At 37.5% G+C, this 14,221-nt stretch overlaps 1 protein-coding gene across 1 annotated transcript; it reads right to left on the bottom strand.

Annotated features, from left to right (window-relative positions):
• Positions 1-1,259: 1,259 nt before the first annotated feature.
• On the bottom strand, positions 1,260-13,644 carry LOC135482412 (uncharacterized). The gene is given in 10 exon segments (XM_064762383.1): positions 1,260-3,603; positions 3,605-3,987; positions 3,989-4,769; positions 5,455-5,497; positions 9,977-10,107; positions 10,661-10,822; positions 11,090-11,107; positions 11,109-11,219; positions 11,569-11,631; positions 13,299-13,644. Coding segments are annotated over 10 exon segments (1,920 nt in total). The 5' UTR covers positions 13,431-13,644; the 3' UTR covers positions 1,260-3,507.
• Positions 13,645-14,221: the final 577 nt, after the last annotated feature.

Genomic DNA, 14,221 nt, shown 5'->3' with positions numbered 1-14,221 from the left:
GCTTTTGTCGCTGAGGAATGCTCTGATTATGATTAGCATATATATATATATATATATATATATATGTATATATATCACGGATTTACGAGTCCCAAATTTGAATTGGGTTTCATTTCTATATATATTAAGAGCTACATATACAGGGACCTACGAGACGTGTTACACTGGATGGACCGTTATCCCTAGCGACGTCCGTGCAACACCACACAAGAGGACACAATCGACCCTCAATTTTCACCAGGGGCCGGTTTCACGAAGCTCACTTACCTAGGTAAGCCCTTAACTACCATGTCATCATGTGTTGTAGAGATATGAAGTGCACTTAACTAAAGCCTGTGCTTAACACTAAGTATGCTTCATGAAACTGACCCCAGAGAACAGTGAAAACACGGGGAATCTAGACAATTCCTTTGAGAATGGGCTGAAACGGCAGGTCTCATCTGATCGATATATGGATTATACCATGACTGGTTAAAGTGGCCAGACAAAACATACGCGGTTTTGCCTGACTTTCTTATACTGGTATATACGTGTGTGAACATCACATTCGTCACAGGACATAATCATTAGCAAAGATTAATGATTAGTGGCATTGTAACTTTTTTTCATTAGATTCGCTTTACCACCGCAGTACAGGTACGAGTCTGATATTTGTCAGTTATTGTTGTGATTTTTTGCTGCCTTCAGTGCATTTTATTTGACAATATCACAGTTTTGTCTCCAACACAAATTACTGAACCTTATGCGACATCTAAGCCGTCGTTGGGTGATCATTTTACAGAATCGACGCTGACTGGCTGACGGTTGAGATAGGGTTCCTGGAGTCAAAACTTGCAGCCTTGGTTACGCTTGAAAAAATGTACCACACCTACAATTCAGCTTAGGCAATGGTTAGTCTGGACTTTCCTATCTCTCACTCCAGCCAATCAAAATCTACTCCGTATCACTTTAAAGAATGCAACAATTTCAGGATAGAGTGATCCTAAACGTGTAGCTTGTCATATTTACAGGTAGTCAGAAATTATGGCTTTATAACAAAGCAGTTCACAACGTGCCCCTACATGTATATTCCGGAATTACAATTAGGTTAAACAGCGACAGAATTCTCTTTCAGATTACTGGCATTCAGTTTGAACACGCTTGTACTCAATAATTATTCACAGTTAACTAGCACTCACTCCAATCACAATGAGCTAAAAGAGGGAATAAAACAACAAAAAGTTAGAATCTGAAGACTTTTACTGAAATAAAACCTCAAGTGTAAGAACTTTCCATAACTTACAGGCGCCATTCACAACATCTTCATAAATGGCAATACCACAGTGCAGACATACCACAGAAAGACCCCTTCCATCCCCCATGCGAAAGCCAAAAACAAAAACAATGTAGCATACATTATAACTCAAAAGGCAAAAATATGGTAAAAGTCCAAGGATATTGTTCTATAATACCCCATTGTCTTCATAACAGTAATGACGTAAAAGAACCTAATACACGTATTCACTGATACCCAGAACAGTCTGTGCAAGTTAACAATTGGGACAACGGACGCTGGTGACTTTAAAAGACACTAAAACTGATACACTACCACTAAAAAAATATATATTTTACCAGGAAAGATCTGGTCATTTTTTCAACATGAGAAATATGCCTGAGCTCAATACAGACAACTTGAGACTTCCCACAAATACATGTACTGGTTTTTTAGGCTAATTCTTGTCAGAATGGGCTATACTCAAAGGGTTCTTCAGAAAGCCTGTCCACGTGTGTTCTGTATTGACCTCCTGACCTGAACGAGACACCATCTCGGTCCACCATGGATAAACGTTTAATGTTATTCTAATGCTGGGCCAGTTACCAAGGCCATCATGAACTAAACAAATGTTTTCACACAAATGCCTGGATACAAACACTATGGAAGTAAACTGAGACAACTGACTGATATGCAGGTTGTGCATAGAAATGTTAGTGTTACTTTTGTAACCTTCCGTTCAGTCTCCCCATAAAACTTCATTTAAATTTGATGCTTATATTATCACTTGATATAATGATCGAGCACAGATGTCCAACAACAGTACCGGTACTTAAGAACGATGCTACTTTGCGCAGTCTTATTTGTTGTGTCTGTATGCATTAGAGAGGACTATATCATGGTCTAAGTTAAAGGATTACAGTCCAGAATGGTTATTTATTCATAATTAGTTACCCCTGCACATATTAAAAAATATTGCCAAAAAAGTACAGTAATCTGGCATTAAAATCATGAGATAATGAGGCTTGGTTTATGCATTTTTTTCACGGCATAAGACAGAATGGTTTGATACCCACCAAACACAGCCAAATCTCTGTCGGGCTGGCAGGAGTTGGGATAAGAAATCCTGGCAGGCAGCTAAATTTTAACAGCAGGGAGGAAAAACCCGGCTTTAAACATATGTATATAAACTCTGGTGATAGGACTTAATGGGTGTAAAACAAAGCAGAATTCATTCGTCATTGGTTTGATCAATCTTCAGTTGCCTGTAAAGTGAAAGTAAAGTAGATACTACCACGTGATGGCTTCCAATTGATATATGCTATCCCATTCGCCATGACTCTCATGTGAGCCAATGAGTGGCCTTCTAACAACTTGTGAACTGTGTGCAACAACGCAATGGCCGTTTGACAGCTACGCCAATGCTAGTGGTTTCAGACCGGCTACAGACGATTAAAACAGAAAACAATCCAAAACTAAGCTTCGGCTGGAGATCGGCTAGGGCAGTAAATCTATTGTTTTGAAGGATTTAAAGCCCTAATTACGTTTCTCAGAGGCCCTCCTGGTAACATATTGTTATGTTAAGTAGCTAAATCTGGACACTAATCCTTTAAGTGGATTAAAAATAATTAGGCATACTGCTAAAACTGACTAGAATTGTGCAGTTGTTTAAAAATATGACCATATCTCTTTACTAAGTTATCTACATATTTCTAATTAGTAGCTTGAGTTTTGTGTACGTAAACATATTCTAAATCAGTTCTATCATCATAGAAAACATATCATTTTAAAATTTTATACAAGGTTAGATACAGTATAACACACAGGCACCTGTGCCTTGTAGTTCTATGTCATCAATCAACACTAATAAGGAGATACAAGTGATACCATACATGACAATATCACAGAGCTCTAGTAGTCACACCTTGACCAAAGATGCTAAAACTGTCACTAAGGATCAACACTGCCATAAGAATCTGTGTAAAACTACTACAGGCAATTGTACATTCCAAAGGAAAAAAAAATAATATGAAACAATGATTGATAAAAACTATGACTGACGAAACTAAAAATGAATTTAATATTCTGCATGATAAAAATTTTAAAAAGAATTTGGTAAAGTAAAAAAAATAACAATCACACAAAAATACACTCATACACAAAACTTTTTCTGCTTCATCCCTCCTGAGGATTCTACAGGTTCTGAGGAGAGACCTAATTTCTCCTGTGTCAATCTATTGTCAGAGTCCTCCACCTTAGTGGCGTTCTGGTAGAGATTCTAGGCTAGCACTATCCCCGGGTTGCTGTGGTAAGTAGTTGGCCAAGTAGCTAAGGTGAGGCGGCAGGCTGCGGACGCCTCCAAGAATCTCTTTTGAACCTCTGCCTGAACTCATTCTCCTCCTGTGCGAGCTCTTCCTCGTCTGGCAGTTCCAATGTTGCCATCTCCACCAGCTCATCGTCCAGCATGGGTCCTGTACTTGCAATACTCTCAGTGTCCGAGTTATCTTCCAGATCCTGCGAACTGGCTGGGCGGGGTAGGCACAAGGTGGCCTGTTTCTTGACAGGACTGGCCGTTACCCCAGCCATCACAGCTGGATTCTCTGTCGTCGCCTTTTCACCAACTCCTGAGGGGCGGCCATTGTTAAGTATAGGTGACACAGTGAACCATTCATTGGTCGTGACAGAGGATGCCTTGTGACACCATTCCCTACAGGTTTTTTGGCTGACATTATTGCTGAGCCCTTTGTAGTAATGAGGAGCAGTAGCATACATCGACTGAGTTCTTTGGGGGTTTAAAACTTGGATGCCTCAGGCCTCCGTCCATACTGGAATCAATTTTAAGAATAATTCCTTGGAGCTTTGCTTTCCTAGTCCCAGATGGGGAGCCCATAGAGGAAGATGGGCTAGAGCTGCGAACATCTGAAACATAGTCTTTTGATGGTGCTGCGCGCGTATTTGGTGAACTGGGGAACACACTGTCATTTTCTTCAGGAATGGAACCAACAGTCTTGGGGAAAGATTGGACAACTGATTTCCCCTGGGAGGTTTGAGTAGGAGGCAGTGCCATGTATTCGTCCTCTAAGCTAGGGACATCAAAGTTTTCATCATAATCAGCTGAGTTGATGCTCTCATATGTGGGAGACTTGGACATACTGGCATCTATTGCCTGACGATAACTGTTGTTTCTAGCACTCTCAGGTGAACGATATAAGACAGGGGAGAGCATGTCCCCATCCTCGTGACTACCTGTCTTGATTTCTGGGGAGTCCATCTGAGTGTCTGGATGAGTTTTGTCACTGCCCTCAATCATAACACCACCTTCCCTCATTGGGGGAGGGGCCGGGGATTCTGCCCCGACACCAGCACTCCTGATGCCAAGCTCTTTGTGTTTGCGTCTCTCCATCCGCTGCCTGTGAATGTCATCACTAATAGACTCCAGGTTCCTCAGTGCCTCTGAGTACATGGATTTGGCGGCCACAACCTGAGCCTCCAGCTTGGCCACATACTGTTTCTGTTCCTTCAAAGAGAAACATTAAAGTACATTATTAAACTGGCAATCAAATAGTCAACTGGAATATCCTGTCAATTTACTTATTTATTTGAAATCTCATGTCGTACTAAAGAATGTATGTGCTTGTGTGTACGTGGTCAGGCTTATTTTTGGTGGAAAGCAGGCATCTTTCAGCACCACTGCCAGGTACCTGTCAACTCTGCAGTCAAACCAGCAAGAGCTGGATTCAAGTCTGTGATCTCACTCATTAGAAGTGAACTTGCTGTGGTGTGTAAAACACTTCCATGAAACCAATGGATGGTTGTGAGGGAAACCCATAACCATCTGCAGGTTGCTGACAGACCTTCCCACTTACAGCCAGAGAGGAAGCCAGTATGAGCTGAACTCACAGCGACCACATTGGTGAGAGGCTTCTGGGTCACTGCACTAGCACGCTAACTGACTCAAATGGTAAAAATGTAATAATATTATAAACATAGTTTTCAACTGTTATTTTCACCTCTGAAAGAAATTCTCATTCAGTTTTACTACTTGAAGCGGTACATTTAACTTTTCAGGAAGTTTAAGTATATGTGTTTAAATATTATAAAATCAAGGGGATCGTACTTACAAGAAGAGAATAAGTCACAAGAAACAATATATATTATTTAAATAAATTACTGACATGAGATATAAATAGCGACCTGCTTACCTCCATTAGTTGATTAAATTTCCCTTTCATTTCAAAATATGGCCTGAAAAGGATAAAGACACACTTTACGTATTAGACAAACTGAATGATGTACATGAATGTGCTCTACCAAGCTGCAGCAGCAATGACTGTAAAAGTCAACAGAACTGACATTAATACTTTATGTCTAACTTCATATTTGCAACCAAAACAGACAAACATTGAATAAATATTCACATGTATTTTGATTTGTCAAACTTGTCAAAGAAGTCTTGTTTCTGAATGGATAAAAGAACTGATATAAGCAACGCATACAATGTATAGCACTATACTTTGTGTAATGGCATGTACACCTCAAGTGTAGTTATTTATTCTCAAGTTAGCATGCATTAGAGGCTTATGATTGTGGTTTTTGGCAATAATGTGTTTATTTTTACAATTTCCAGCCTGAATTTCTCTGTGTTAACGGTGTCAAAACCTGATTCTGGGTGAAGGAAACTTAAGTTATTTAAAAATATGGCCTCTGAGAATTTTTTTCTTGAAGGTTTCGTACAGGAGAAAATGACAATTAACAACAGTTTTTGTGTGGTGGATGTTAGAATTACCCCTCAGATATAATGGACATCTGACTTATCATATGCTCAAAATCAGGATGCGATGCATGTCTAAATACATGCTATTTTATTTAAATGTATATTTAACATGCGTTAAATATGAATTCAAACAACATACATGTACATTTATATGAATATACTGATTATGTAATGAAAAATGATTAAAATCCTGGTTTAACACTTTTCATAAGAGAAACACCAAACTTTGGTATACCTATGTTTGTTAGACATGCATTGCACCCAGTTTCTTTTCAAATGCCCATTTCTCTTAGAGAATTAAATCCAAAAAATTGTAAAACATACATGTACACATAGCTTTTCATAAGAAGTTTGCACTACTAATGTTTTCTCTTCCTTTAAAACATAGCATGAAGTACATTTCTTTTCCATGATGTGCATGCAGTTTCAATGTCACAAACGGAGCATGTACAAGTGTGTTGTTGCTGTGGAATAAATGTATACAACAGATACGAGTAACTGATTGTGATATAGGGTGGGCTCAGATATCACCATATTAGGTACATCTAGGTTAGTGCAGAAGGTGACAGATACCACTAGAATTTCAAGAATACAGTTTACTTACAGGATTTCTAATCGATGTTGGTTGACAATGTTATTGAGTTGAAGTAAACTGCTGCGTGTTGAGTAACTAGCCAGAAAGCAAAATGGAAAATCTGGATTAGCAGGTCAGAAGAGCAATGTTTCTGATAAAGTTACATAATCATTGTTACCGCAAATGAAGATTTTCAATTGATCAGTTATTTAACTCAAATTTTCATATGGATAGGAATAAATTTATCCAGGTTTTCCAGTATTAAATGGAGTATATATAAAAATGAATTTAACATGTGTGATAAGATAGAAATAAGTTTGGCCATGAAATAATGTGATGTACAAAAGCCACAAGATTACAAAAACATATATAAATACTGGTAAATAAAAGCATAATATATAAAAGAAAGCAAGGCTGTCCAACCTATTTTTTCATTTTATGTTTGCACATAATCAAAACATGTACATGTAAGAAGCTTAAATCTGTTTCATTATTGATTTCACACAAGCACAAAAAGTACAGCTATCCAAATGTTATGAAATAGGTTGAATCATAATGACTACCCATGACACAAAGTTTTCATTGTTTTCGAGTTACATCATTACAACATACTTGTAGTGACATCCTGAACACAATGATATCAGACATATAGCATGTTAGGGCCACTGGCCTACATGTAGCTTTTAACATGAAAGTGTTTCCATTTACTGTAAATCCTTAACCGTTTCAACCACCAAAGCCCATTTTGCAGAGGAATTTAAGCATATAATTGTTATGAAAATAATATTAAAAATGATTTGTTTGTGTCAATAAAGATGCAAGCTTCATGACACTATGCAAAGTATTTCTCTGCACCACACAGATGTAGATAAAACTTTGTGCACAATGTCATCATTTTCGCTACATTTGACAACCAAACCAACCTGTGAATCTCATTCAAAATATTATTTATATATCTTGTTTAATAAGTCTTCCATACTGTAAATATCAATCAGACTGACTTTACCATGTCATAAAGCAATGGTGTCACGTCTCTACCGGATGTCACTCTGTTGTCGTTATGTCATATCCCAAAAAGTAATCTGGTACAATAATGATGAGAGTAATTATAAGTGAATCTTGTATTAAAACACAACCAGATGACTAGCTATAATGATCTAAACTCAGCGAGGGGGATATTTACAAGGCAAGACCACCACCCTTTGTAACATCTTTAGTATAGCCTTTTCTCCGGTGCATTAACAGATTGTGCCACTAAAGAAAGAACATCCATTTGGTGGAGGTGCTCAGGCTTTCATTCTGATACATGGATATGTTGCTGTATATCTGAAAAACCACTGATGCAGAGATCATTCAGAGATCATTCATAGACAAACAGACTATCAGACTGTGAGTAGAAACAATTCACATGATATGTCATCAGAGGGTATAAAGTCAATTCTCAAAGATAGCTTGGGTACAACAGGTTTGAAATGTAAACATTTGCAAATGCAACAGAAATATTTAATATGATCTGGCAAATAAGATGATAATTCCACTTTATGTAAAAAGCAGCTTCTGGTAAAAGGAGATCAGCAATTTTACTGCTTGATTTTAATGTATAAAAGAATGTAAAATGCAAGACATGTATAAAATCTTGTTATAAACCAGTGATAACTTCATAGCTTCTTTTCAGTTTAATCTCTGCAAATTTTGTAAGTGATAACCAGTACAGTACTGCCTAAATCTGTCTTTGGTAACAATTTAATTTATTTCTTTACTGCTTAATACCTCAAGTTTTTTTCTCCCTTATATGATGGCAGCTAGCTTTATGGGTGACAAAAACCGGAGCACACAGGCTAAATGCTTGACAAACTTTCACATGTACTACGTATGTGCACAGCAAGTAATCTTCAAGGAACATTAGACTGTGCAACCAGCTACATGATCACTGTCGACTGTCACCCACGTCTCACAAACAGTAAGAGCCTGTTTGGAAATCAGTGGAGCAAACTTTTACATGTATGACCAGCAACATTTATTATCATAGCACTCTGGTCACGGCTGAAGTGCTATAAGTACTTGTACCGACAGGAGAACAATGCTTTATGTGAAAAATTTATTTATTTATTGAATTGATTATGCCCTACTCAACAGTATTTCACTTACATGATGGGGGCCGGCATTGTGGTGTGAAAACAGGCAGAGCCCGGAGTAAACCGACAAAAACTTGTGCCAGCCGTATTTAAGAAATTACTATGTCTAACTTCTGTATTTCACGTAAGTTAAGTTTCTGTCAACTTAATATATTATATCACTGTCTTTCAACGATACAGAAATCAAACTATTGTCATAAATCATTTTGCATTTTGGCAGTACCTTCTAGGTCATATACAGCAGAGTGTCCTTGCTTAGAGACAATGTAATAGTTTGTGAACAAAGAAAAGTGATCAGGAGAAGATTTAGTTTCTGGAAAGGTCAATACTAGCAGCAGGCTGAATTCATGTTTGACAGCCGCCGTTTTAACCTGTTTAACCCTGGCAATAAACTGGCAAATAGTTTGTACTAGTGTCATTCAATTATAAATATACATGCACTGTGTTTAATTACCAGTGTCAATTATTAGTGAGTGCGTAGTAGGCTATCAAAAAGTATCGTGAAAATTGAGTGTCAATCACCAGGAATCATTAACCTTCACCCCATTTAATCCACACATGCATACTTGTGCAGTTTTGTCTAACCATGGCACCCCATGCAGCTGTATAAATAAATACTTATAATGATTATCAGAGGTGTTCAAAAAAGTTAAAAATAATAAAAAGGGGAGTAAAAAAAAAAACAAGAGACAAGGGTAAAAAGGGAGACCTGCAGGTATGGGATATATGAGAGCAACTAGGAATGGGATTGCGCCAATATAAATGAGCAGTAACACACTACTAGCAGGACAACAGAAGTCTCACATGTAGCTATGTTTTGCAACAACTGCTTCAACACTGAAGAATAGTTAGAGGTACGAAAACAGCAAATAACACAAGCTGTCATATCTAAATGGTGACCATCAATGATTAGACAATATTTATTAACTGTTAATTTATCATGGCATTCCAGCTTGTTTCTAGAGCACAAGTTTAGCTTAACCACATCAATATTATGTAAAGTATCAACAGAACAGACAAAATAATTCCCCATGTGCTTGTGCTTGCATGTGCTTTTAGCAGATAACACACTTAATGTGAGACGGTGCACTGTTCTTTATTATGCTATATATCAAATGTGCAAGTATCCAATTTTCTTCAGTGTAGTTATTCCTTCACAATGAGCTTAGCCCACTTTGTGTTGCCTTTCCTTATGCAAATGCTCTAGCTTATGATTCTCAACACACATGCCATAAACATACCTGGACTTTGTGATCGCTCTCTTCAGCTCTTTTTGTAGGAATTGCACTCTTTGATCAGCTTCATTATAGAACTTGGCCGTGAGCTGATGTTCCTGTTCACTCTCTATTCTCTCCTTCTCAGCTTCATTCACCTAAATCACAACAGCTTATACATACATACTGTCAACACATCTGGTCAAGGGAATCCTTGCCAAGAATGTTATAACACTGGAGTAATCTGAATGTTTCACCTTTAATGTATAGATGTACATTTAGGATCATTGCTAGATGTGCTGCAATTTACCTAATTAATCAGGTCCTGGCTGACAGCCAGCTTTTGACTGTATTATGCCAGCCACTGAATGGAAAAAAGGAGAATTGGAGAAAACCCAAACAAGTTTCTATATGTTCATCATAGGTTTACACACTAACCACAATGAGACTTTGGATGTACGACATTTGAATTTCTGGAGCTCTGCTAAAAGAAACTGATATGTCTAAGAGATACATGTTATATAATGAAGATTCTACCCATGGGTTAGTTGCAGTGGATGATATTTGTAATTTGGTAAGTGTAAGAAGGGTCACTTTAAATAAAACATCAAAAAAAAAAGACCTGAACAGCTATATTTCCTGGAGTCTCAAAGCAAAAAAACCCTTGTGATCAAAAAGAGAGATATATGTTTATCTGTTGGCATTGTCTACCTTCATTGTGGCATGATTCAGCATTTCCTGCCAGGCTGGGTCAAAGGGCTCGCCTTTGTTCATATAACCTTGCTCTGCTAACTGCACCATCTCCTTGGCTGCCTCATGCATGCTCATAGCCCTCTCAAACCTCAAGGCTGCACGCTGAGTCTCTACTTGTGCCTTGAAACAACAAGGGTAAGGGCGAATGATTGTGATATTTGAAAGACTGATATAATCAAACTATGCAAAAATACAATTCACATACAGGGTCATTTTAAGTAATATCACCTAAAAATATACCATTTTACTGTAAAAGAAAATAGAAAGCATGCATGAATTTCATGCTAACGTGGGATATGATATAAATACATGTTATACCAAGGTGGGTTTAACAGGTGTTAACAAACATCATCAGTAATATTTCATATGAATATGTACAGTGTATACCTCCTTTGCTCGCATCCTTTGCATCGTAATATGGCCTTGCTTTTTCTATGCATGATCCCAACTTCTTTGTCAAGGTGTTTAACTTCTGAGTAGAATCCGACAATGTTTGCCGAAAAGTGGACCTTGCATCCTGAAACAGAAAAATAGGCAATGTTACACAAAAATTCTTAAATTTATATGTAATTTACATGTTTAAAATGTAAACATAGTACAGAAATGAGAAAGGATGAATAAAAAGAAATGAGCTAGTTTTCCACTGCCTAAAGTACATTGGCATGTGCATGCACTTCTACTCACAAAAACCATACACTCTCTCTATAGCAGTAAGCACTCTTTATTGTATCATTAGGGTGTTTGCAAAATTAATGAGAATCATTAGCTTGAACAGTGATGTGTTTAGAGTCTGAAAAAGTATAGCTTTCTGATTGGTAATGTACAACATGGAAAAGCAATTAAAGAAAGACAATAGTTATGCTTACATCCAACTCCAGTTCCAGCCTGTTGATATCGTCTGAGCCATGATTTAACTTTTCCAGTTCCTCCTGTTAAAATAATTTACCAAAACTGTGATTAAAGAGTACAAAAATGTGTATCACTAATGTAATGGGTTTTGAGTTCAAGTTGAGCTCATGTTGGCTTCCTCTCTGATCGTATGTGAGATGGACTGTCAGTAATCTGTGGATAGTCATGGGCTTTCCAGTGGACTCCACATGACTTCCTCCCTCCAAAATGCTGGCCCAAATTATTTCATTTTAAACTAGCCTCATTGTCAATGTCTGAAATAGTTGTAAGTAATCAGCAGAAAATGTCATTAGAAATCCTAATAATTAATGACATTTAACTCATGGGCTATTATCAGATAAATAAGGTTAAAAAAAAACAACTTATTTATGCATGTAAACCTGCAGTCATATTTGTCAAGTTACTGTTATCATAATTCACTTTCATTTAGTAATGTACAACAATGAAAAATCAGGATATACATGTATGTCTATTTTTATGTAGACTTTACTTCAGACCCGCACTTCCTATCAACGTTCAGGTCAAAAGAAACTGCAGGGCATGTACAAGCATTTGCATGCATAATCCATCCTCAAATTGACAGAAGAACATTACAGAGACACATGCTCTCCATGTAACATGCATCCTGAGGATCCAAATGTAACTGGTTTACCACAACTAGTGTTTCTGATAGGGTTGGGTTATGCCAAAATCTTTTCGACGGTTTAACTTTGACACTGTGCTGCAACTCTCCTACATGTACTTTATGTCCTGATATCGAGAGAGCTACTGAAAGAAATCAAACAAAAGTAAGGGCCAAAGTCTGGAACCACCCAATATGTGTAGCTTCCACATCTTTGTTCATCAGCATCATAGTACTGTATCCAGCCAAAGGGCTGGAGATGAACCAAGAAGTTAGCTGATTGAATTAACTTAAACAATGTGGTCTATTTTCAACAATTTCTGACATTTACCTGCCTCACTGTTTAATTGTTCAACTCAAAAACTCGATTGTGGAACAAAGTGGGCCTGTAAATCCACTTTAAAACATCGGCACATGTCAATTTCTGGTGTACATTAAAGACAATGTGACCTTTATTACCACTCCTGCAAGTCTTAATCCATTCTCGAGTCAAAATGTTGATGAAATCCACAGAAGTATTTCTGTCGCTGTCGGCAAAATAACTTTGTGCTGGCATGGCGAGTCGGGTGTACTTAAGTCTTAAATCTGCGCACCAAAAAGATACGAAAATCAACCTAACAAGACAAGATCACGCAACCAGTCTTAAATGACAACTTTAGCAATGATTTCATCAGTTATCATGGACGTATAATAGAAAGAATATTTTGTTATAGCAGGGTGCCCAGATAACATTTTTTTTCCTATCTCTTGCATGTTAAAAGTGCTGAGAATATGGTGTCCCAAGACCAGGTATCCCAAAAATTAGAAGACATAGGGTAATAACGAAGTACATGTATCCCTCTGAGAAACTGGGATTACATTAAGTCTATTACTTATTCGAATCAACAACCATACCTAACAAAATGGGTCATTTTAGAACATCTGGTGCGGAATATATAGGATTTTAAACAAAATACACCCAATTTGTTGATTCGTTATATTTGAAAATTACCAGTCTTGACTGAGTATGAGTTAAGTGATTATCAGTGTAGTACAAACAATATCGAAGATATTAATTATTATCACCTGAACTCTTGGATCAAGGGCTTCGTCTTCTATTTCGTTACCACTTCCAGAAGAAATGTGTCTTGCTCTGGATCGCTGGAAATCAAGTTCTACATTTTCTCTGGTTTGGCAGTGACCATGAACGTCGGCCATTTTCGCTCACTGAGAAACGTCAAACAGCGATGGCATCAACCTGCTTGAGCTTTTCACAGACACACGCCCTTCCAATTGCCCATGATATTGTCCTTCCGTTATGAGCATCGCTAAGTAATGTCTCCATCATGAATCGTGTCCATCTAATCACCGTGGTTTCGACAAACAAGTCATCGTTTCTCACTCACGAACAGAGAAGATTCTCTTATTATCAGAAGTGGTTCACTCGTACATTGTATATGATTAATTTTGTATACGAAAGCAAGGTACGAGACATCACTTTCTCTACCAGGTGGCGCTCTTCGCTGACCATTTTTTCTTCCACCCGGTACCTTAATTCCCTCAGACACCAGCTTGTTAACATCATAATTAACCATGTATCGTAGGTATGCAAAATCAGTTGTTGACATGGATCTGAGGTGAACAGACAGAGGGAGAAGGCAGTGTAATGACTTTGGCAGGTAAGAGGTTCTGTATTAAAACGTGTATTAAAACAGTTGTGAAAATAATTAAACATGCACTGATTTCCTGCTGTTTCTTATCAGTATCAGTGATGCTGCATGATTCATCAGTCATTTATCTTTGGTGTCATATTTCAGATATGTGTAGCTTTGGTTTTCAGAAAAGGAAATTGGAACGAATGTTGCGTCTCCACTTTCATTCAACCTCTGGCACATCTGTTATACACTGGTTATATAATCCCTTTGCCATGATCACAAGATATGAATAGAAAAAAATTAAAAAAAATTGATGAAACATGAAGGGGAAATGATTACTGTAATTTACAGTGT

Source organism: Liolophura sinensis, chromosome 1 (assembly GCF_032854445.1).
Source record: "Liolophura sinensis isolate JHLJ2023 chromosome 1, CUHK_Ljap_v2, whole genome shotgun sequence".
NCBI lineage: Eukaryota > Metazoa > Mollusca > Polyplacophora > Chitonida > Chitonidae > Liolophura > Liolophura sinensis.
Note: the sequence above shows the minus strand (reverse complement) of the source record. Positions and strands in the feature narration are given on the sequence as shown.